Genomic DNA, 22,398 nt, shown 5'->3' on the forward strand with positions numbered 1-22,398 from the left:
ATTTTTTTTTACTTTATGTAGAAAAGAGATGTTCAGTTATACTTTTTTCTGAGTGTTTGTTTCATCTTTCTAGCTTTTATTTATGATTTTTCTTCAATTTTTAGGCATCTGTATCTCCATCAAATCAAATACAATTTTGAATTTGTCTGCACTTAAAGATCTAGGATTTCCACTTACTTGGGGAGATGAGGGTATTTTAGGACCTGTATGGTGATTTTTTATTCATTTGATAATAGTATATATGCTTTTTTGGTAATACTTCACCGCGTCTTGTATGAAACCTAATTCCCAATTTCTTGGACTTGATTTTCATCCAGATGCTTGATAAAAAGGCGGGGACATTGACAAAACCAATGGATGTTGAGGCTAAGAAAATGCGAACAGAAGTAGGCGCAATGGAAAAGGAAGTAGCTGCAATGAGAGCAGAAAAGGAACGTAACCTAAGGGCACGGCGCCTTGCTAGCTCGAAAGGGGTTGCAAATAGGTCCCAGCTGCTTCCTGGAAGGTAACATGGACTTGGGTGCTTACATTATCCATGTCATATGTCTGAAACACAGTTAATGAATGACTTCTTTTGGAGAAATTCTTGGCAGGAGAAATCTCGCTGTATTCTAAATATTTGGCTTTTTTAGGAAAATACGGCATATGAAATAGGCAAAGCATTTCGTTCAAGAAGTAAGACATGATACTTCGTCGAACTGTATAGGATGTCTCCGGGCACGCTAGCAATTTGTCCAAATTGGCCTAGATCAAGCGTATGGGTTCATATTATATTATGTTTAGCTAACAGGTTAGGTTCCATATTCTGCTAGCTGCAGGTTCAAGCAAGTTGAACGTCCTATCCTTTATGGTCGGTAAGTGCATGGCGTGATATCGGCCAGCACCTATGCTGTTCTTAGTGAGTCCCGTTCATCGTCATGTAGTAGGAACTCTATAGCAATGATATCAGGTGTGCTTCTTGTTTGCACTTGGTGCCAAGATATCTACGACTTTATTTGACTTGCAAGTTGAGTCATTTCCTTTTTAGGATAATCTCAATGAAATAACATGTTTGCGCTTGTGTGCTTGCATTTATCAGCTTGGTTGATGGGCAACTGGCGGACAGAAAGGCCAAGGTATTGGGCATGAAATTTTTCCCTTTTATGGGAAGATGGTGAATGCCCCTACCAGACAGACCAACTGTTGCTTGTTTGCCCTTAAGGGGAGGTATATTTGTTAATGTCGTATTTATATCTGGAACTCATTGAAGTACATTTCCTTCCCCGTTTTCGGTGATAAAACTCTCTCTATCTCTCTCTCTCTTTTTGTTTCTGATTCAATTTAATTGTAAATTCAACTCTGAGTTATTAGACTAGCGAACATTTTCACAGAGGTGTCCTTGGAAATCGAAATTCATTTTTTAGCATGGTTTGTAACAGTCTTCTCTAGGCCCTAAGGCGAGTGCAGCTGCGTGACGACGGGATTAAGCATTATCTTGTGTTCCGTGATAGATGGTCATACTAGGAGACCTTAGTATTCCTATCTATATTTTGGAGTTTAGTGTCAATTTGCTTGTCACCAAAGCTTCGCATCCTCATCGCACCATAAGGTCGTAAGTATTCCACAGAAATTGCACGACCATGTAACGCTCCTTATTTTCTCTGTCCAACAGGGGCACGCGACACATGACCAGCCAGAAAGACCACGGCTCAATCATACGCAGCTCATAGCTAGCTGTATGACTACCCTGGCTATCTACTGCTCAGGACATCCTCAAGTTGACAGGGTAAACTACATTCAAATGAAGGATGTGGATAAGAAACGAAGGCATAACGATTACGCATGAGATTACAATCTGAGTTCACATATCCGTACACGTACTGATGTTAGTAGCACTGAGCTGTGAACAGGCCTATGAAAAGCTTCCAACGGGGATTTCCTTGACAATTGCATTAGCAGGTAGCAGATTAGAGGGGAAATTTTTTAGAATAACAGCAAAAAAAGCAACTTATATTCACAAGCACACTAGTAAATCAAAGCAGCGACGGAGATTCGCAGAAGCAAACTTGCCCAACTTGCAATTATGTAGCAGGAGCAGTAAGGTTGACATACAGAAATGAGAACTAAGACACGTTATTACGTTATGATCTCATAAGCTGAATTAAACCTACTCAACCTATCGAAGCTTAAATAATATATAGTCCAGTGAACTTTTCAGCAAAAGCAAGAGGCAAAAAAAGAAGTGGCAACCAGTACTAACGATAAAGACAACAAGGATAATACGGCACAAACCATTGGAAACAACAAAGCTTCACCTTCTGGAAGCTCAGAGGTGATTCCAATCGCTCAATCATTTGAACAAAGGAATGAATCTGCAGCAACAAAAATCACATCCTTAAAAACAACCAGTTAAGTTGATTCCCTCACGAAACGAAAAGACCTTTTCTTAACTCAATTTTGAGTTTCATGGTTCTTCCTTTCCTCGTTGGAAACATATCTAGCCCTGATTCTGAAGCATGCATCCTGGGGAGTCCAATTATCGTGATTTGACATACAAAAGCACAAGTAACTATAAAATGCAAGTGTTCGCAGATCAACCTTTTGTTAATATCAGTTTAAAATCCATCTGAATCAAACTTGTCATGGTGAAAGATAAAGATGTGCAAGTGCTTGCAGACAGAAAGAAATAGTGAAATTGTGGAGCAGTGCTGTGAAATGAAACTAGCTCGCCAAACATGACCATGAGGTAGAATTTTGTAAATTTGTACTCTAAATGGAAGATAAGTGGGTATCGTAGTTAAAGAACTTACCTAGACTGTTCCAAGCATACATACCTAGTCCACAAACTCAAAGGTTAACTATTTTCATTTTTCAGGGGCGAAAAGTCATAAAACCTATTCTTTTAGTGCTTCACCGTCCTGAATCCAATGAACGTGCCAAAGGAAGATGGAAGATAAGACGCTTTCCATTTTTCAATGTCATTTCCATTGTGTTTCTGTTCCACATATAATGCAAAAGAATCAAATTACTGGTGAATTTTTTGTCCCTTAAATTTAACAATCATGACTTTTAATGGAAAAGATGGCATAAAACACATTGATTCAATGGGCGTCCTAACAAAATCGTGTGACACAATAATAAATTAAACAGACACATGAAACTGAGCAAGATCGGGCAGAAATATATAATTGTATATATCAATGTAAGGATGGAACTACAAATAACTGAATGTCAACACCATGCTTCAGAAAATAACTACGACATTTGTATCTTTTGTTGGCTGCTGTGTTATCAATATACTGTATGTCAAATGTTCCTTATCGCAGCTCAGGGCTACACTGGCACCGGCTACCATTATGGGACTGCCAGCATTTCCGAAGAATGTTTCAACTAATACCTGACATGACATGAGGTTTTAAGCAAAAAGGAGCACTTGGAACCCTGAAAATGCTGCAGTCCAAGTAAAACACTAACCATGGGCCAAGTCCATTGTTAGTCGAGATAGACTTGTACAGGTAGCCTATGATGGTGTGCATCTACATTCTTCACATTTGAGATTGGAGGATGAATTGGTGAAATAATATTCCTCGATAAGGAAAAACCATTTCATGCAAACATCCCAGAGAAATGGAGAATGGTTACACATCTAGCTTACATTTACCAGTCAAAAAATAAGTGAATCTTGTTTTCAATCCTTCCAAAATTTGACGATGAAACACGAAGCAGCAAGAAAGGATCCTATCAAACCTTTAAGCTACTTGTCAAACATCACATGCCGAGAGTTCGCATCTTAAAGCAGGCCTACAACATGTCCATTGAAGAATGAACCAAAAAAAAAAAAAACAAGAATAAACAAACAGCGAGAAAGCTATTTAGCAGCAGTTTCGATGACGCTAAAACCTGTGAAACCTGGTTTACCGCTAAAACCAGTTATTCTCAAATCAACTTTTGACGCCAACACCAAGTCTCAAACAAGGTTTTAGCATAAAAAAAAATGGTCTATTAGTACCATTTAAGAGATCGATCGACCTTCTATGTAACTCACTCAAGATCGATGAAGATGTGCCAAAGTCTGCATCGAAGTAGACATTTCCTTGGTAGACAAAAGAACCAGGAAAGCTCGGTAGTCGAAACTGCAGCTAGATTGCAACTACAATTCTGTTCAAGCTAAGATTGTCATCAAAACTAGCCAACCATTATACGAAGAGTCTTCAAACGCAGGTTACAAAACAGAAATGTCATCTTATTCTGAATCTTTTTCGAACTCGAACTATCCCAATTCAGCATCTCCATTCAACGAATGGTGCAAATTCACGAAAAGTTCCATGTCGAACACCAAACCCCTTAGAAAAATAAAAGAAAATGAGCAAGGAAATAAAGGGAGAACCAAGGGGAGGGATCCCGTCAACTGGACATGGGGTGGCTGGCAACGTATTCAATCGCGAGCTCGCATGAATCAATCTTATCGGCCTCCTTATCGGGGATCTCGAGCTTGAATTCCTCTTCTAATGCCAGCACGATCTCAACGTTGTCCAGGCTGTCCAGCCCCAAGTCCTTCTGGAAATGAGACGTCGGAGTCACCTGAAACGGAAACCAGAACAGAGACGCCCGCCACTGAGATTAGGGCTCTAGGGGTTTTCACTTTCTTAATCTTTCGCCGGACTAGGGTTTTGGGAAAAGACATTACCTTCGACGGGTCGAGTTTGGGGAAGGACTTGACGACGTCCAACACGCGATCGATGACCTCCCGCTTGTCCAGGTGATCGTCGGAGTGTGACCATCGTACGACAGAGAGGCGCCATTCCGGCCGATGGACGGCACTGATTGGCACGCGCAGCTGCCGGAGAATTGCTGCCCTTGCTGCCATGCTCTCTCTCTCTCTCTCGCCTTCTCAGCTGCTCCACAATAGTCGTTGCAGTGTGAAAATATTCTTAGAAAGGGCACCAGTTCTTTCGATTAATTGTATGAACGCTCTAAAAATTTCACTTTTTTTTAATATTAGCAAGTAAGTCTCACCATTTCAAGTCGCTAATTACGGATTAGAGTCTATCTTTACAATTTCACAACCAATTCCATTAGTTCGTCCACTTTGTTCTTGAAAATGATCGCATACAAGTCGAACTGGCGCATCAGATTTGATTGCTCTAAAAAGTAAGATTTCATTTTTTCATTTTGATATCCGTTATCATCACCATATTATCAACCATGTGGTGGGATGAGATTAGATGAAACGCATCAATCCGTCATCGTTTAGGTCACGAACATCACTGTTCCCACCATCAAAGCAAATCAAAATTCAAGGAATGCATAGCCATCCAGACGGTGACGAGGGGATCCAGTGCACATACTTCTCACTCAAGGGCCATATCAATCATGAACTAAGGAGTTTTCTCAAAAATTTAGTTCTGTACTAAAAAAAGGGGTAAGAAATATTTTGGGTAGCTAAAAACTTGGCTCGTGTTTTTATTTCCACCTAATAGGGCTTGATTTCATAAGATTGCTTGCATGCTTTATTTATCATGTGATTCGAAGACGGTACAATAGAAAAATATCGCGATATTTTGGTCCCGTCCGTGTTTTACTGAATCGGGCCCGGTACGGCACGGCCAAGCGGATTGAGGGTGTTTTCGTAATTCACAAGCCGCGGATACTGACTCAAAAGAAATGGCGGGGTTTCGCGATATAAAGGGTATTGTAGTAAATGTGGACGTTAGAACCTGATACACAACATAGGGCGGGGTTTTCTTTTCCATTCGTTCTTGGCGCACTTCTTGATTCTTTCTTCCGACGGGTTTTCTGCATTTCCCTCCCGTAATCACATAGAAAAAAGAAGAGCCGCTCCAGGAGAGGGAGGAGAGGCGGGGGAGAGACGGAGAGTCCGGGAAGGAGAGCGCGAGGGATCGAAGGCGTAAACGTAGCTGTAGAAGCGAGCGTGGGCTGGGAACTGACGCAGGGACAAGAGAGATAGGGAGGGGCAGGGTGAGTGGGGAAGGATGTCGCTTCTGAGGCCCCCTCCTTTGCCGGTTCGCCTTATCGCTCATCGTTTCATGAGGCCTGCATCCCTCTCGTTTCGGTCGTGCATCATTGCCTCCACCCTTAATACCAGGTGAAGTCTCTTCCCTCCCTTTTATCATCTCATCCTTTTACAACTCGAGACCACGTTTTCATATTCGTCACTTTGCTTGATCAGGTTGGAAGCTTCATGGCTTTGATGATTGTTGTGGGTTTGGGATTTTGAGTTTCTGAGAAAATTTGAAATTCGATTTAATTGTTGGATTAGTTTGCGGGTCTTGTCTTTCGTTTCAACCTGCACGATGCTCGTTGTTTATCTGGTCGGGTTATGAATACTCAAGAATGTAACGCGTTCTTGGGCATTCTGTTGGTCTGCACCATAGCAGACGTCCAAGCATCAAATGCATTAGCACAGCCGATATCCTACTGTGGGTTTTGCGATTCTTGACATTGAATTGTTATTTGTTTCTCATTGGTTTCTGAGCTCCTTTTATTTGACGGGCACGATGTAGGTAATCGGGTTGGTTTCCCATTTTCCTCTGCAGACATTGTCATGGTTAAAATTATCTTGTGGTGCTGCATTAGATTCTTAATCGTGCACTAATTGGAGTATTTCTGTTGCAAAACAATGGGTTTGACGTTTTATTTTTTATTTTTATAAAATATTTCTTGCTTCATATTTTATTGCAGCACTAGATTAAAATATGGAAGGGTTCCGAGTTTGTTTACGACAAGAAGTGTCCATGCGAGTAGAGCTTTCATGTCTTCAAGTATATCTACCGAAGCTTTTCAAGAGATGCGGAACACGACAGCATATGGGTCAGAGCAAATTCAGGTCAGCGACGTTTGTCTTGGTTTATTAGTTATTACCATCAGTATTTTGTAAAATAGTTCAAACATCTATCAATATGGGAATATATGACGGATTTTTATGCTTTATTTGTGAATCACTTTTAACTAATTTCCGTGATAGCTGAAACTAGTGGTGGAAAAGTTGAAAAAATGCGGAATTATAGGAAAGGCAGAAAACATGAGAGAAACTGATACGATTTTCCCCTCTGTGCCTAGTGTGGCTTTCAACTTCTTGCCAGTTTTTCCATTCCATCAGCAAAGTAGGGTTTATCCATAAGCTGCTGTTGTCTGGGTACCATTTCTATTCAAGGATACTTGTATTTTCTGTCCTTCAAGATAATATCTATCTATTTTGTTAAGATGGAATCATTGAATGTAGTATGATAAGTTTTCTCATATCCTGATCTTGTCTTTCTTTTTTTGGGCTATCCCTTCAGCAATTTCATTTTCATTACACAAACTGGAGGATGTTCACCATCTACATTCAATTACTTTAATATTAGAGTATTCATACATCACAAGATTCACTATCTTGGTGCTCATAAAAAACTGTCACAAGCAGTGGCAAAACATTAACATATAATCCCTTAAGTTGGCAAAATAGTAAAGAAATTATGTGTTCCTGGATTCATTACATTCCTCTTATGAACCTAATATGTTTTGCAGGATGTGTGGGAAAAATTTCTGCTAATTCAATGTTGCCTTATTTAGGTACTGGAGGGCTTGGAGCCGGTACGGAAACGACCAGGAATGTATATTGGAAGCACTGGTCCTCGTGGGTTGCATCACTTGGTCTCTCCTCCCTCCCCATGTGTATCAGTCTGCTTGGTTGTTTGACTTTTAGTCTTACAATTGTATGTATTTTTTATAGGTTTATGAAATATTGGATAATGCCATTGATGAAGCCCAGGCAGGTTTTGCATCAAAGATAGATGTTCTTTTGCATGCAGATAATTCTGTAAGCATCACTGATGATGGGCGTGGGGTAAGCACCGAACTTTCTAGAATCTGGGTACAGCCAATGGAAGCTTAAACAGTGAAGTTGGTGTACTTTTCTTAGTTTCTATTTCATTCTTTTTCTCCTTCAATGATTGAACCTTGAAGGTTGGCCACTTGTAGCGTTCTCAGCTCAACCAAAATAGATATTTCATTATTAGAGTTTATTTTATTTTTTAACTTTTCATATTATCTATTCCATAGATTTTTTTTTTTCAAGTTTACATGGGAAATCAGATTTCCAGTTCAATTACGGTTCGGCACGTGCTAATTTATGGTAGATTACACTAGATTCAAGGTGGGTGCAAGTGCAGACAGTGCTTTTTAAAAAACTTGGGTTTGAGGACACAATTATATATATGTAGGGATGAATGGCGACATAAGATGTTAAGCAAAAAATATCTATTCCTTATTTATATTCAATTCACATAAATTGCTAAATGAAGAAAACCAAAATATACCACAAAAAGTATAAAGTATGATTTTGCTGTGTCCAATCCATATCCCACACCCACACCCACACCCAGACTTGGGTGCAGACTGCTTTTGATATAGTTCAAGGACATATACCTTGGCAAATATTTGGACTCTCATCTTTTATGCAGGATTTTCTCCATATCGTAAGTGTCAGACGATTATATCTGTCGTTTCTGCATGATGTGTTCACCTTGCCGTTGTCTTCTCATATCTATTCTGCATTCCAGATGAAATGGAAGGGTCATTCTTTTTCTGTTCTCTTGATGCTGAAGGCACATACTTTAATTTCCAAACTTTTATGGCCTTTGAAGTCATTGACATGGTTGCCTTAAGAAATAGATGTTGAGTTCAACATTTTGAGCAAAAATTTGGAGCCATGAAAAACAGTTGGTGATCTTGTATACATGAAAATTGGTAATGGAAAGGATGTTATCTTAAGGCCAAAATAGAAAATAATCAACTATTTTTCCTTTCTGTATTTGACATGTCAACTGTTGCCTGAATTTTGGTTCTGTCAGGCCCTAGACTGCTCGCTTCTTGATCTTTTTGTTGTATCCATGTCCAGCAAGTGCTTCTTAAAGTTAACAACAAGATAGCCCTGGTAATATATAGATTTGAAAATGCTACAAAGAATGATGATCAATTGGAAGATGCTATAATGATGATCTTTGCTTTTTGCTATGCGAATATTCTTCTTTAGGTCATTGATTTACATGATTTGATATAAAAAGTTGCTTTGTTTACATGTTACTCACTCTACTGCAGGGTCTAATGTATAACAGGAAATTTAGGCAGACATTTTCTTTACCTGGTCACTGAAAACCATCTCCTGGCATTCTTTTTACTGATGCATTTATTCTAGAGATTGATAGATAGAATAAGCATCAAGTTAAATACATTTCTTGCATCTCTGTGTTATGGTTTTCTCTGTTGCAACTTTCATAACTGTGGCAGCAAAACTTTTCTGTATTGTGTATTCCAGAGTAATTTCAGTTACTGATCAAACTCTATTTATTGTATCCTGCTAGCCATTTGTTGAGCTGAAATTTCTTGTTTATATGTAGATTCCTACTGAACTACATCCTACTACAAGGAAGTCTTCCTTAGAGACTGTCTTGACGGTAAGATTGTGGGAGCATTCTTATTCTTAGTTTTACTAGTTGTCTTTCTTTTAATTGCCACAATAAATAGTAACTAGTGTGTAAGCAGTATCACCGCATGCATTAGACAAAAAGAAAAAGATGAAACTGGGTTTTGCTTTGAATTATCAGGAGAGGTTCTTTTTATGATTTTTCAGAATAGAGCTATAACCATATTGAAGAGTTAAATCTAGAGTGGATTAGCTTTTGAGTATAGCAAACAAGATAAACATTAACCTAGTCCTGCTTTGGATATCTTTTTCAATCTAGATATGATCTATATGTAGAAATTTATCTCTATACATCCAGCCTCAAGATAAACCTGTTAATATGAACCTGCAAGTGTTGAGTGCAGAAGTGTGTCATTGCATATTAAATACACTAAATGAACTTTTTTTGCTAATGATTGATGTCTTCAGAAACTCCTATTTCACATTTCAGCCTCTAAATCGTTTTCTCCATCAAATGATAAAGAGATTTCTTTCATAGAGAAAATCTTCTTCTAAGACAATCATGCATAGATTGATTCATGACTAAAGCTTGAGAAACACTGTAAACATCTCATGAATCTGTTTTTCATTTCATGAATCTGTTTTTCACTTAAGATTTCTTACATTTTTGCATCAATATTCAGTTGAACTCCCAGAAAAACTGAAATTTATTGGATTTCTTGAAGCCTGTAGGAATGGCCGAGTTCTGGTTTCATCCCCTCATTGGGACAAAATGTCCTCTTTTGTTAGGTTCTGCTCTGATTGCATTTTGTACTCTGCTTTCTTTTTTATTAGTATTATTGATAAATGAACTTCTGCAGCCATTATTTCCTTATGTTGAAAGTTGAAACTTGGCAGGTGTTACATGCTGGAGGCAAATTTGGTGGTTCAAGTAGTGGATATAGTGTTTCTGGGGGTTGCATGGTGTTGGCTTATCTGTTGTAAATGCATTGTCTGAGGTGCTCTTCTGTCTCATATTTCAGTTTCATTATTTATCTCTTGGATTTGATTTTGTTGGTCAAGCTTCTTATTCATGCCCATGAGATGCTGAATTGCATCTTTGCTATGTTATTATAACTGAAGGTTGATGCTTTAGCTGCTATAATCACATAAAACTTTAACCTGAATGTGAGAATCTTTGTTGTGGAGCTCCTCCCTTTTAGACTACATCAAGACCATTCATAGCATGTGTATGTATGCACAAAGGAAAATAAAGACGGAAACATATTGATGAATCAAGTCAAATACAAATGACCTCTTTAGGTCTGTCATGTAGCTGTTGTTCCAGTCTTCCAGAATCTTTTGCCTGATTCACATTGATTCAATAAGTATGGTGGTTCCACAAATGGAATTGGTGACATTTAAAATTTTGAATTCATTTCAATGTTGTCCATCTAAGAAAGCTATTGTCCTTTTTTCTTTTCTTTTTTTTTTTGTTTAATGCAGCATAGTTCCTTTATTGCTTGTGGCTCTTTTCCTTCCATTGCAATGTTTAGTTTCCCATATTTGTGGGGTATGTTTTAAGGCTTTAAGCTTGCCAGCTTTAGTTTCTGGCACTGAAGCATAGTCATAAAAATCACGGTCTTTTAGTCAGTCATTTAAGACTTAAGAGGAAAACACAGTTTTGTGGAGAAAAATGCAAAAACAGAAAAAGCGTGAAAAATGTGTTCTTTTTGTAACCTTTTTTTCATTTTAGTTGTTTTTTCTTTTACTTTTTTTAATACCATTTTCATTTTCTAATTTTTATTTGTTGCTTATTTAGTTACTTTTTTTATGTTTGTGTTATTAGTTTCTCACTTATTTTATTATTCCTAAACATTAGTATTTTTTATTTTTAAAAATTTACCGTATTTTTCTCATTTTTTTTCAAGCTCGCCATATTACACCTGAGAAAAACCTTGCCGTTTAAAAGACGAGAACATTTTTTGTGACTATGCACTGATGTCAAGTCTTGTACATGCTAGATGTAAACTCATTGGAAACAAAACTATACCAGTAGAATAATCTTGCCGTTTTGGGGTAAAACTATGTTAAACAGGCTGCTAGGTTTTAATGCCAGTTCTGGGTTATCTGTTCTATACATTTACAGGATTATTGCATGAATAATTTTGACTTACTGTTAGTAACTGAAAAGGATGTACCTGATCCTATCAAGCACCAAGTTTTCTAATTATATTGCTTAGATGTCACAAAGCCTGAATATATTGACTTCAGCATGCCATTTTTGGCTCCTTTTACCAGGCTTTAGAGGTTACGGTTTGGCGGGATGGAAAACAATATCAACAGACTTATTCACGGGGAAAGCCAATAACAGCTCTTGATACCGTCCAGCTTGCACCTGAATCAAGTACTCGTCAAGGAACACAAATAAGATTTTGGCCAGATAGAGAAGGTTTGTATGCTTTTTCCATGTGAATTTGTTGGTTTTTCATGTCGACAACTAGCATATGTTTCTTGTGTTGGCATGGCATAATCACCATATTGGTAGGCCTAGTTTACATTGGTAACTTCATTAGATGTCATTGGGGCATTTTTGAGAATATGTCATGAATATAGGTGCAGTTGTGTCGCTTAATTATCTGATAAGGTTTGGTTGTGGGAAGGAGCCATTGTTGTCAGACCTGCCATTATGGTTTGATGTCTTTGGCAGTTACTCCTTGGACAAGCCAAAGTTGTGTATGCTCTTGCTCCCATGAGGCAATCAAGCTGGTTTTCTCTCCCTGATATTTGAACAAATTACAGTTTTCAACCTTGATCTTGAATTGCATGAAGCTTGTCTCTGTTCAACGAGGGCATGCTGTAATCTACAGCAGTATGTACATACATGTGGGCAAGTCTAAGTGATTAACAACATAACATGAGTATCCTTCTTTCCATAGTTTTTCATGTTTGTCTCACATATTTGATATCTTGTTGACAATTTGACATATCTGAGCCTATAGTGTGTCTTTTTCTGTGCTTTAGAATTCTGTGAAGTAAACATTGATACTTTTTTTTTTTTTTCAGTGTTTACTACAGAGATCCAGTTTGACTATAACACCATTGCTGGACGTATTAGAGAACTTGCTTTCTTAAATCCTGGGGTACAGTTTTTCTGTTATTCTATTTTCTGCAGTCATGGTCCTTTACAAGTTAATAACCCAATAAGTATTTCAGTATATGAAATATAAAGAAAATGAGATTTTGGGTCCATCTGTCCATCTATGTTATCTATGCACAAGCCTAGCTGCAGGAAACACCTATTTGCTTCTAATCTCCTTCTGCAGATGTAGAAAAGAAGATGTACGATGGGTTTAAACATTAGAGTATGCAAGGATAGATTATATCGACCTTTTTTAGCTAGTTTAAATAATTTGTGTCAGTTGTACATTAACTTGGATTCTCTTTTTCTGGAGTCACAGTTCCAATCAGTGTGGCCTTCTAGGGGCTTCACACATAGGTGGCATTAGCAGATTAGGTTTTGACAATTTGTACTGTAACTATGACTAAAGGATCTGAACATGTCTCCTCTTCTTATAGCTGGGAATCACATTGACAAAAGAGGACATTGATCCAACAAAGGGACAATCTAATGAGTACTGCTATGCTGGTGGGTTGGTTGAGTATGTGAAGTGGCTGAATAATGACAAAGTATGTTCTTTTGTCCTGCCTTTTGCATAATTTTTTCATGTAATGCTGATCCATCAATTATTTGTGCTCTTCTAGATTGCCTTGAGGTCCCACCCTTTTTGTTCCTGAATTTTACCAGGATTTTAGTATGTTTCCTTTTTCCTGATTTGTTTGCTCTCCAATTCCATATTTAATCTCTGTTTCTTAATTTTGGTTTGGTATTGATCTCTCTTCATGGAATGGCCTCTAGGTCGGAAGGTGGATAGTTAAAAAAAACTCTTTTCATGGAATGGCAACTATCTGATCATGTTGCTTGTGCAGTCTTCCTTTCTCATGATTTTCTTACCATGAAGCAATTTTTTTTTGTGATGTTTTTTTAGGTATTATATTTCTATGTTTTTGCATTGTTTTAAAAGGAGGTCTAGTCTTGTTCAGCTTTCTAAACCTGTTACAGAGTTCAGAAACCAATTGAAGACTCTGATGCTATGTCACATGGGTACGGGTGCGGACAAAATTCAAAATCACGGGTACATGGGTACGGCTGGCTGTATATACACACACACACACACACACAATATGAAGAAATACATTCATTAAGATTACAATACAATGCATATACTTATATCGTAATGTATTGAATATATAAATTTTATGTTGTATATTGAACATATAATTACAGATACAGCAATATATAACAGCATGTATGCAGTTGCAGTCACGAAAGTGGAAAAGAGAACAGGGCAGTTGTAATGTGTTGTAGAATGGAAGGACTTAAATCATTGGCCAATGAAAAGTGGAAAAAAGAAGCAAGGAAAAAATGACATGAAAGATGGAGATGAAGATGATGCAGGGACAAGGTAATGGAGAGGAGCAGTTGGCTAAAAAAAGAAGTCAAAGAGGAGTCGGTCAGTGAAAAAAGGTATCAGAAAATGGACAAAAGAGGAGTCGGTCAGTGAAAAAAGTATCAAAAAATGGACAAAAGAGGAGTCGGTCAGTGCTGACCGTGTCCGGAAAAGGTCGGATGCAACCCTGGGTACGTTGACCGTACCAGGCACCGTGTTCGTGCCGTGTCGGAGGCATGTCTGTAGTTGCACCTGTGTCTAGGCAAGTTGACACCAACACTTCAGGCACACCCGTGTATAAGAGGGACTCTGATGATTGTGCTACAATATATGGTGTTAGATAAAAAATTTTGGGTCTGGAGGTGACCTGACTAGGCATCTATCCGTTTTTAAATATGGTGTTGGCATGGTATATTGGTGATGTGATGTACACAATGAAGCCATGACCTATCACACATACAATTAACCTTAGTAGTGGAACTGTTTAGACATTCTGCAATTCTCGCATGTGGGTAGTTTATTTGCAGCAAAAGCACAGATATGATGGTCTATTATAAAAGGGATCTGTAAAAGGATGAATGCAGTACACCTGATAGCACGGACACATAATAAATACTTATGTTTCACTTCTCCTATAATGCAAGAGGTGCATATGGATACTAGCAATTAGCAAAGACCTTGCCCAACAAAAATGGAATGAGAAAAATGGCAAGAGCTCAGTAGAAGCATCACTACTACACAGGTTGGGTTACTTGTAAATGCAAAATGACTGTTACTGTTGAAGACATAAATTTTCAATTATAATGCCGACTAATTATAATACTTACCAACCATCACAGTTCTTTGAGGTATAATGAAGGTGCAAAAACTTAGTGACCAGTACATTCAATATATGATAGTGTAAGCTCCAGGCAAGCAATAAATCTGGTGGTTGAAGTCATACCTTGATTATGGAGATGCCTATGATTTGTTGTCAGCAACTGCAACTAAGGCACTGGTTGGCTCCTCCAAACATCTTGGTGGCCTTCAATTTAAATAAGGAAAGGAAAAGGAATCTAAGGTTAGGGCAAAATGTTCCGCTTTGCGGTGGAAAGTTTCCAAGGCTTCTTTCCTTCCTGATGGCCTCTTTTGAGATTTAAGTACACTATGGTGTGGGATCCTAATTTTGGGTTAGACCTCTGAACACCTTGACCTGACCTCGTAGTCAGTAGTCACAATTGCCCTATTTAAAATAAAGGACAACTTACCTTAGCACCACAAGAAAAACCTCGCCGATAAAAACCCGAGAACGATATTTGTGACTAGCTTAGCAGTTATCCAGATCTGACCTACCCTATACATCCCAAAAAGTAAAACAAAAAACTTGAACCAAAAGCCATGATACATCTAACAGCAGAAAGCACTTGTAATGAATTTACAGTTTTTTTGGCAATGAAAAGAAACAAGCATCACTGGCTATCTTATTTTGTCATTACTGCTGCTTTCAGTAAATGATTGACATTCTTTGCATTTGCAATAGTTTTGACATCCTTTTTGTTCTTTGCAGAAACCTATTCATGACATTGTGTCTTTCACTAAAGAAGTGGATGGAATTACCATTAGTGTAGCTCTTCAGTGGTAAAATATTTGTACCTTTTCCATTTTCTCCTTTAGAAATTAGAGCCAATATGTTTTTCAGTTTATCATTTACCAAGAAGTGCCTTTTGAACATGCCTCTGTGCGTTGTTGTTTGTAGTTTCAAGTTTAGCACGGAGGTATTGAGTGATTTTAAAAATATAAAATACTTAAGTTAAATTTCCATCTCATCTGCTAAGTGCTTGTTGGGTTCAGCCAAGGGTTTTAATCTCTTATGATCTTAAATGCAAGCGTTCACTTGTCTGTCACAGTACTTGTGCCTTACAGTATTTCATAGATATTGAGAAATAGAGTACTATTTAAAAGATTAGAATATTCTATGGCTAGAATGTATACTTTAATCTCCCCAGCTCAAACAACAAAGAAATATAGGCTTTAAGTATTTTTTACATGACATATTAGATGGTCAATTTTGATGGTTAACTTTTTGACTATGAAGCACTTGGAAGTGTTAGATGCGTGGCGTCAACCATCCTTTTTTTATTTTGGAGTCTTGGCTATAAAAATTAAGTGCCATGGAATGTCGGTAACCCCAAGTGATGAGAGGACAGTTGATTGTCCAGAAATGTCATACTGGGATTGTGTTTACCCATTACATTTGGCTGTGTTTCAAACTATCCTATGATTTTTTCTTATTGGATAATGTTAAGACTGTCTTTTGTTTTGCTTTGGCTACTTACTATTTCTCAATCAGGTGTGCAGACGCATATGCAGATACCGTGTTGGGCTATGCAAATAGTATCAGGACAATTGATGGTGGCACCCATATAGATGGTCTCAAAGCCTCATTGACAAGAACACTCAATAACCTTGGGAAAAAGTCTAAGATCATTAAGGTGCATCCTTTAAATTGTAATGTTCTGTTGCTTGGAGTGGTACTTTGTAAACCTATTCTATATATTTCTGTGATGTGACATTCTTCTGCTATTGTGAGTGAAAACGTGGTTAATGACCTACGGTTTATTAAGCTTGATCTAAAATGTGAAGTAGTTTTAAGTGTATTGGTGTCTGTTGCCTTTTTTATGAACCACTATAATGATATTATTTACAAAAATTGTGTCTCTCTCATTAAATAATGGTTTAGTAAAAACTTGTATTCTAGGGCTTTCATGGTGTTTTCCATTTCATCCTAAAATACATAGGCTGGCTTGGTTAACATTTTCCAAGGCCTAAGTACCCAAGGGTACTTTTAGGGGGTGCATTTCCATGGTAAACATAAAATATGCAGATTGAGTATTTTCCATTTTCTCCATTTTCATTGTCTTCTGACTACCTGATATTGTGGGAAATGGCTTGGTCCATTACTTTGATGAGTTTTAGCATTTCTCAGCCTTGTAATATAAACAGTCAACAACCTATGGTGTAATGGCAGGTATAAGTAGCAGCAAGTTTGTGAGTAGTATTTGGTTTGCCAGATGAAATGTTTTAAATCTATTATTAGTTTGTTACTGTAATGTCATCAAGGTCTCATTTCTTATTGCATCTGTGTAGCCTTATTCCCTCACACCTTTTTTCCATTCATTTGTACGCGACTGCAGAGCTATTAGCATTAATCAACCTTGCTGTGCTTATCAATTAAGCATGTTTAAAGTAGTGGGATATGCTTGTCACTTGGTTATTGTTTCTTTGTTGTATAGATGTTTCTTTTTAATGGTTGCATATTCTGGTTGTTCTGTGGGCTTTGATGATTCAATCTGCAGGAGTCTTTTTCTCTGCTCATGTTTTTCTTAATGAGCCTTAATCATCATTGCTTGGAAATATTTACTGAAAAGATGTTAAGTGGCACAAGAAGCTAGAAGAGTGTAACATTCGTGGAGTTGGGTTATAAAAAGTTGCACTAGAAAAAGTGGATGTTATAAAAAGTTGCACTAGAAAAAGTGGATGTTATAAAAAGTTGCACTAGAAAAAGTGGATATGTGTTGTTTATATATTGCAATTCCCTGCTCAATTGTGGATCTGTTGCATCATATAGTTGTAGATGATATTGATTCTAGATGTAACAAATGTTGCATATAAGCAGCCTCCTGTCGAACTTATCTTATTAATATGTGCAGAAATAATTGCACATCTTGTAAAATTTGACATATATGACCTTGCTAGCTGTTGTTTCAACACCTTATTTGCATTTGAATTTGGCTCTTCCTGTCCAGAGTGCAATATTCGTGGAGTTGGGTTATAAAAAGTTCCACTTGAAAAAGTGGATATGTGTTGTTTATATATTGCGATTCCCTGCTCAATTGTGGATCTGTTGCATCATATAATTGTAGATGTAACAAATGTTGCGTATAAGCAGCCTCCTGTCTATTAATATGTGCACAAATAGTTGCACATCTTGTAAAATTTGACATATATGACCTTGCTAGCTGTTGTTTCAACACCTTACTTTCATTTGCATTTGGCTCTTGCTGTCCAGGAAAAGGATGTGACTCTAAGTGGTGAACATGTACGAGAAGGATTAGCTTGTGTCATCGCTGTCAAAGTTCCGAGTCCAGAATTTGAAGGCCAGACTAAGGTTGCTTCCATTTTTGTCTGATTTTTGCTTCAATTTATGAATTATTGTTCAAATTTTCAAATGTTATGCTTAAGTTTTTGAGAGCCGTTGCATTATACTTATGCTTGTGCCCACATGTTACTTTAAACTTTAAAGACAAGGTTAGGCAATCCCGAAGTGCGAAAAGTGGTTGATCAAGCCGTCCATGACTACCTGACTGAGTACCTAGAGTTGCATCCGGATGTCCTGGACTTGATTCTTTCAAAGTCCCTCAATGCTTTGAAGGTATTCTACTTCTTCTATTACATGCTGAGTTATAGGGATGGCAGATCTCTTTGCTGAGGAAAATGCTAAGTGCCAAGAAAGATTCTTGTGTCCTCTAAAATAATAAATTGCAATCATTGCAGAGCTATCATACAAAAGGCCATATGGTCTATGCTTGTATCCTCATCTTTTCTTAAAATGTACTCTATAGATTTTTCGCCTCATGGTAAAACTTTGCCATATTTTCGGTCCTGTATTTCACTTGAGAAATTTTCAAAATCAGGAATTGATAGGAGACTGATGTTTATCTACTTACATTTCCAAGTGCCTTGTTTTCCCCTGAAGAAAATCTTTTTCTTATCTTGCATTGTAAACTGGTCTTACCTGTCTTTGTTGGTTGTTGTCATTGTGGCTAATGTTTTTCTAATGCTGGTTATTGTGTGAACTGAAGGCCTTTTTCTTTTTTATATTTAGGCGGCTTTGGCAGCTAAAAAGGCAAGAGAATTAGTGAGGACAAAAAGTGTCCTGAAATCATCTTCTCTTCCTGGGAAGCTTGCAGATTGCTCTGCTACAGATCCTGAAGAATGTGGTATGGTTTTTAGTCCAAATTATTGATTATGGTTCCTTGTTCTGGATTCAAATAATGCATGTTCATATTCTACAATTTTTTTCTCCTTTGTTCCAAGTTCATCCCTGTTGTGATCTTCATATCCTTCACTGGTACTTCAATTTTTAAGGAAATCTGTCCTTTTTGTTACTTCGACGATTCTCAATGTATATAGCATTTAATAATAGATAAGGTGATAGGACATGATAAACTCTACAGTCATTATGACACTTAGACCTTACTTTATCTGTAAGGGATGTAGTGGACTAATTGGTTGTAGGCTTGTAGCTACTTCATGTAACGCATATCTAGCCAGGGGTTGAGCATTGTGCTACCATTTGATTACGAGTATTTGTATAATATACTGGTCTGCACTGTACTTTTTTCATTGCTTCAGTAGAATTGGATGTTGCATTTCTTGTAAGATCAGCCATCAGCTTGTACTGGAACATTTTCAAGTGCAAGTTGATTCATGGTTTAGTTCTTGAGTTTTTCTAAATGGCACAAAAATTTGCAGAGATCTTTATAGTTGAGGGTGATTCTGCTGGAGGAAGTGCTAAGCAAGGTCGTGATAGAAGATTTCAGGTCAGATGCTTTAAACGTTGTTTTCTTTTTCTTTTGTTGAGGAGATTTTGTTGATCAGTGACTATATCAGGATTCAGAAGTTATGTACAGGAAGCCTTTTCTTTCATAACCATCATAGTCCACCTCTGGCAAAATTATGTGGTTGTATTCTTTCTTTTTGACCATAATTTGTCTAAATGTTTTCTTGGCAGGCAGTTCTGCCATTACGAGGTAAAATTTTGAATGTTGAGCGTAAAGATGATGCAGCAATGTATAAAAATGAAGAAATTCAGAATCTCATTCTTGCATTGGGCCTCGGTGTGAAGGTTGTTTGCTTTGATTTTTTCCATTACCTCTGTAACTAATTTAGTTGTTCAGTTGTTCAACTGACCCATTTCATTTTCGTGACATTAGGGAGAAGAATTTAAGATAGACACCCTTCGCTACCACAAGATCATTATTCTGACTGATGCTGATGTTGATGGAGCTCACATCCGTACTCTTCTTCTGACTTTTTTCTTCAGATACCAGGTAACCAAATATTGGTTTCATTACTGACTGCAAGATTTACAAACTGCTGGCAGACAGGCTAGGTTGGACAGGCTATTTAGATGCTTGTAGTTGAGCTTCTGTGCTACGAGCTTTTATTATGAGGTTGAGCGCACAAGTTTATGTATGTTTCAGCATAATTGTAAAATGATCTTATTTCTTTAGTAGAGCTGGTCTGCCCCTTGGTTGCTTTCTCAAAGGGCATTAGTAGTATAGTGCTGAGACTTAACTCTGCACTAAGGAAGCCATTATTGAGATTCCTACTAGGGTCAATGCCTGTTTGATTTTTACTGTTTTACTAACCGCTTTGCCTGTTCGTGTGGTTAAAGAAAGCTCTTTTTGAAGAAGGTTGCATCTACGTTGGAGTTCCACCACTTTACAAGGTGCGGTTCCTGTGGCCAACAAAATTAGTTAGTTGTTTTATGAGGTTTCTGGTTGCATCAGCCGTGAATTATTCTTTAATTTTCATTTGAAAACTTACTTCCATCTAAAAACCAGGTGGAACGTCGCAAACAAGCTTACTACTGTTACAGTGAAGAGGAGTTAAGAAAGCTGCAAACTTCTTTGTCACCTGATACCCCTCTTACTATTCAGAGGTTCAAGGGTAAGATGTTTTGCATAATTACTTCCATATGTTTGCATCCAATTGTGTTAGTTGAGTGTTGATCATCTTCTTTTGACTCTGGGCATGTATTGCAAATTTACTCGCATCACTTAAAAATATTTCTCCCTCTATAAAAAGGTCTGGGGGAGATGATGCCAGCACAACTGTGGGAAACTACTCTTGATCCGGAAAGAAGGATGCTAAAGCAGTTGGTTGTTGAAGATGCTGCAGAGGCAAATCATGTGTTTTCTGCACTTATGGGTAATAGGGTAAGCAAATGCCTTTCAGTGTATGTTCTCTTTCAGATGATGTATGTGCTATGTTGTCAAGGCGCCCAGGCTGGGCGCTGCCTAGGCGCCTAGGCGAGGCTTAGGCAAAAAAGGCGACCAATTTTTTTGAATTTTTTTAGTTATGTTAAATATGTCAAGCTATTTTAATTAACTATTTGTATATGGAGTAGCAATATAACAAAGCATAATCAACTTAAACAATCAAAATTTAATTGTTTAGTTCATTGAACTTGCAAAATTAATAGGAGTTTAACATTACCCATTAAATGTAATCTAATACCAAAAAAAAAGACTAGATCTAATCTCTAGAAGAAGGAATGTAAATCCACAAGAAGGCTTTAATCCAATTTGTACTTAAAGAAAGGCATAACCATATTATACATATGACAGGTGTGAGGTATCCCAATACTATATAATAGACTAAGTGATTAACAGTAAGTACATATAACAACATAATCAACATAACAATACATAAATATATGTAATCAATATGACATAAAGTACATAACAATTTACACTCAATTAAGAAACTTTAATTGAAAGGGAATGTGACTTTTCAGTTTCCCATGGACTAGGCATGTTGGAGCCTAGGCCAGCCTAGGCGAACTTAGGCACCAACACATATCCTGTCACCTAAGTGGTGGACTTAGGCGACGGGTGTGGAATTCCACTCAGTCAATGCCTAACCGAGGCTTAGGGGAGGCCTTAACAACATAGTGTATGTCAATATCGCAAGCAAATCTATTCATCCCAAAGTACAAGTAGTGAGCTTACAGGGATAGGGGATATAGGCCTAAAATGCTTTCCCTCGACTCTGGCTTGTTAGTCTGTCAAACGGCTTGACCATGTGTTTCAGAGGTGCTCAAGGGACTCATCTCCTATGATTTTCAACTTTTCAGATTCTTGATTTTGGTTTAGCCAGATTAGGTTTATTTCAAAATTTGTTGGAACTGCCGTCTCTGAACAATATTTACATGCTAATGTTTCAGGTGGATGCTCGGAAGGAGCTTATCCAGGTCAATGCAGGTTCAGTTGACCTAGGCAGCCTGGATATATGAGGCTGCATATATGAGACCAGTTTTAGAAAAATGTGTACACTTACAACCTTACAAAAGAGTTGGGGTTCCTGATACAGAGCTATGTTGATCTGAAGAGCATGGGCCTTGGCCATGGTGGATTGGAGCTCCAGTTTGCTGAGTTTTTTGGTTTGTGGGCGGGGGCCGGGCTGGTAGGCTGCCCCTTCTTGATTTGTGTGATCTCAAATGGTCTTCATAGCTTAATGACGTACTTGTTGATTTATTTTAATTTATGTTGGTCTGCGGCTTCAGTTGTTTATCTCAAGGTGTTTCCATACATTCAAAGGGAAGCGGTTGATCCTGTGAGTTTCATGTTGCAGCTTAGCCGCCTTTGCACCAAAAGCGAAGGCTGTGCAAAATAGAGGCATATTTGTTGTACTAAATTATACAAATAGTGGAAAGTGCGCTTCTTGTGCCGGGAA

At 37.8% G+C, this 22,398-nt stretch overlaps 2 protein-coding genes across 2 annotated transcripts; one reads left to right on the top strand and one right to left on the bottom strand.

Moving 5' to 3' along the window:
• Positions 1 to 4,201: 4,201 nt before the first annotated feature.
• Positions 4,202 to 4,907, bottom strand: LOC116263948 (acyl carrier protein 1, mitochondrial). Its single transcript, XM_031643787.2, has 2 exons — positions 4,667 to 4,907; positions 4,202 to 4,560 (listed from the first exon to the last, which is right to left on the bottom strand). The coding sequence occupies exons 1-2, from the start codon at positions 4,844 to 4,846 to the stop codon at positions 4,384 to 4,386; spliced, it is 357 nt and encodes a 118-aa protein (XP_031499647.1). The 5' UTR covers positions 4,847 to 4,907; the 3' UTR covers positions 4,202 to 4,383.
• Positions 4,908 to 5,710: 803 nt separating this feature from the next.
• On the top strand, positions 5,711 to 22,398 carry LOC116263939 (DNA gyrase subunit B, chloroplastic/mitochondrial-like). Its single transcript, XM_031643775.2, is given in 22 exon segments — positions 5,711 to 6,085; positions 6,682 to 6,826; positions 7,555 to 7,635; positions 7,715 to 7,828; positions 9,381 to 9,437; positions 10,304 to 10,361; positions 10,364 to 10,404; positions 11,687 to 11,837; positions 12,452 to 12,528; positions 12,965 to 13,075; positions 15,443 to 15,513; positions 16,226 to 16,367; positions 17,945 to 18,043; positions 18,179 to 18,307; positions 18,761 to 18,875; positions 19,411 to 19,478; positions 19,670 to 19,783; positions 19,872 to 19,988; positions 20,336 to 20,389; positions 20,505 to 20,610; positions 20,749 to 20,879; positions 21,890 to 22,398. Coding segments are annotated over 22 exon segments (2,163 nt in total). The 5' UTR covers positions 5,711 to 5,972; the 3' UTR covers positions 21,959 to 22,398.

This window comes from Nymphaea colorata, chromosome 1 (genome assembly GCF_008831285.2).
Source record: "Nymphaea colorata isolate Beijing-Zhang1983 chromosome 1, ASM883128v2, whole genome shotgun sequence".
Taxonomy (NCBI): domain Eukaryota; kingdom Viridiplantae; phylum Streptophyta; class Magnoliopsida; order Nymphaeales; family Nymphaeaceae; genus Nymphaea; species Nymphaea colorata.